The following is a 2,500-nucleotide window of genomic DNA, read 5'->3' on the forward strand; positions in this document are numbered from 1 at the left end:
ACGACATCGCACTACCCCACGACGACATCGCACTACCCCACGATGACATCACACTACCCCACGATGACATCACACTACCCCACGATGACATCACACTACCCCATGATGACATCACACTACCCCATGATGACAGAGAAAACAAGTATTATTTTTTTTAATGTTTGCAAATATATTAAAATAAGTATTTTTGCTATGAGACTTGAAATGTCCTTGAGATGTTTCTACAACTTGATTGGAGTCCACCTGTGGTAAATTCAATTGATTGGACATGATTTGGAAAGGCACACACCTGTCTATATAAGGTCCCACAGTTCACAGGGCATGTCAGAGCAAAAACCAAGACATGAGGTCGAATGAATTGTCCGTAGAGCTTCGACACAGGATTGTGTCGAGGCACAGATCTGGGGAAGGGTACCAAAAATTAATCCCAAGAACAGGCTCATCATTTAAATGGAAGAATTGGAACCACCAAGATTCCCGCAAATCAATGAGAGGGCCTTGGTCAGGGAGGTGAACCAAGAACCTGATGGTCACTCTAACAGAGCTCCAGAGTTCCTCTGTGGAGATGGGAGAACCTTCCAGAAGGACAACCGTCTCTGCAGCACTCCACCAATCAGGACTTTATGGTAGAGTGGCCAGACGGAAGCCACTCCTCAGTAAAAGGCACATGACAGCCCACTTGGAGTTTGACAAAAGGCACCTAAAGACTCTCAGACCATGAGAAACAAGATTCTCTGGTATGATGAAACCAAGATTGAACCTGTTTTTGGTTTTGTCATTACGGGGTTTGTTATGATGTCATTACGGGGTATTGTGATGTCATTACGGGGTTTGTTATGATGTCATTACGGGGTATTGTGATGTCATTACGGGGTTTGTTATGATGTCATTACGGGGGTATTGTGATGTCATTACGGGGTTATTGTGATGTCATTACGGGGTTATTGTGATGTCATTACGGGGTTATTGTGATGTCATTACGGGGTTATTGTGATGTCATTACGGGGTTATTGTGATGTCATTACGGGGTTATTGTGATGTCATTACGGTGTGATGTCATTACGGGGGTATTGTGATGTCATTACGGGGGTATTGTGATGTCATTACGGGGGTATTGTGATGTCATTACGGGGGTATTGTGATGTCATTACGGGGGTATTGTGATGTCATTACGGGGGTATTGTGATGTCATTACGGGGTTATTGTGATGTCATTACGGGGGTATTGTGATGTCATTACGGGGTTATTGTGATGTCATTACGGGGTTATTGTGATGTCATTACGGGGTATTGTGATGTCATTACGGGGTTATTGTGTGTAGATTGAGGAGGAGGGGGGAAAAAAAAACAATTTCATCCGTTTTAGAACGAGGCTGTAATGTAACAAATGTGGAGAAAGTCAAAGGGTCTGAATACTTTCTGAATGTTCACAATTTCAATGCTTCCCGTTCTTCAGATTAGTTTTTTTTTTGCATCTTTTATTTTTGGTTTTGTACACCAGCTTCAAAACAGCTGAAAATATAATATTTCGATTGTAAAAAATTATTCTCTACACTGTTATGTCACATAAACTGAAATTAGGCGAATTATTAGAATTTCAGCAACCAGGAAAATAAGAGTGATTTCTGCATCGTGTAGCTTTAAGCATGACCCAGTTAGTAATGATTCTGTGGATTATGTATTAAAACCACCCCAGTCGTCCTTCTGAACTGAACTGCAGGACAGGAAGGAAACTGCTCAGGGGACGTTACCATCAGGACACTGGTGAATTTGGCCTAAATGCAAAAGCCTCATGTTTTGGGGCAAATTCAACACGTCACTGAGTCACTGCCTCCTTATTTTCAAACTTGGGGTGGTGGCTGCATCATGTTATGGGTACGCTTGTCGTCGGCAAGGACTAGGGAGTTTTTCAGGATAAAAAGATACGGGACGGAGTTAAGAACAAGGCAAAATCCTAGAGAAAAACCTGGTTCAGTTTCCTGGGAGATGAATTCACCTTTCAGCAGGACAATAACCTAAAATCACAAAGCCACATCTACACCGGCGTTGCTTACCGAAAAGACACGGAATGATCTAGAATATTGCAGTTTTAAAGATAATTTCCTGCAATTCTATGCATTTTGCCATAACTAACGCTGTGTTCTTCTGCTCAAAACACAAAATGTATAAAATGCTAATAAATTCACTGTTTTTTGGGGAATTTTTAAGTCTGACTGTATAGCTTTGGTTTGGTCTGATTGTTAGTTCTCAAAGATAATCTGATTTAAAAAATATATGGGTCCATTATCTCGTCTATAAACTTTATTTATGTTCTTAGTCGTTGAAGTTGACAAACCGATTCCCCCCCCCCCAAATTTGACTATTTTCACTGTTTTGTTCTTTAACCCAAAAAGCCCTGGTTAGGTGTGTGTGTGTGTGTATGTGTGTGTGTGTACTAACTTGACAGCGTTGGTATCCAGACAGGCGTAAAGGTAGTAAAGACATTTCATCTTCTCCTCAGT

General features: G+C 41.2%; 1 protein-coding gene across 7 annotated transcripts in view; it reads right to left on the reverse strand.

Moving 5' to 3' along the window:
- The window catches only part of LOC106592481 (sister chromatid cohesion protein PDS5 homolog A), a 97,311-nt gene that overhangs the window by 50,573 nt on the left and 44,238 nt on the right, over positions 1-2,500 (reverse strand). For all 7 annotated transcript variants that reach the window (XM_045712713.1, XM_045712712.1, XM_045712711.1 and 4 more), the window contains one exon: positions 2,439-2,500. This exon is cut by the window's right edge and continues 52 nt beyond it. In XM_045712713.1, the coding sequence (XP_045568669.1) occupies positions 2,439-2,500 (62 nt within the window). The remainder of the gene's footprint in view (positions 1-2,438) is intronic.

Source organism: Salmo salar, unplaced genomic scaffold (assembly GCF_905237065.1).
Source record: "Salmo salar unplaced genomic scaffold, Ssal_v3.1, whole genome shotgun sequence".
In the NCBI taxonomy this organism is placed as follows: Eukaryota; Metazoa; Chordata; class Actinopteri; order Salmoniformes; family Salmonidae; genus Salmo; species Salmo salar.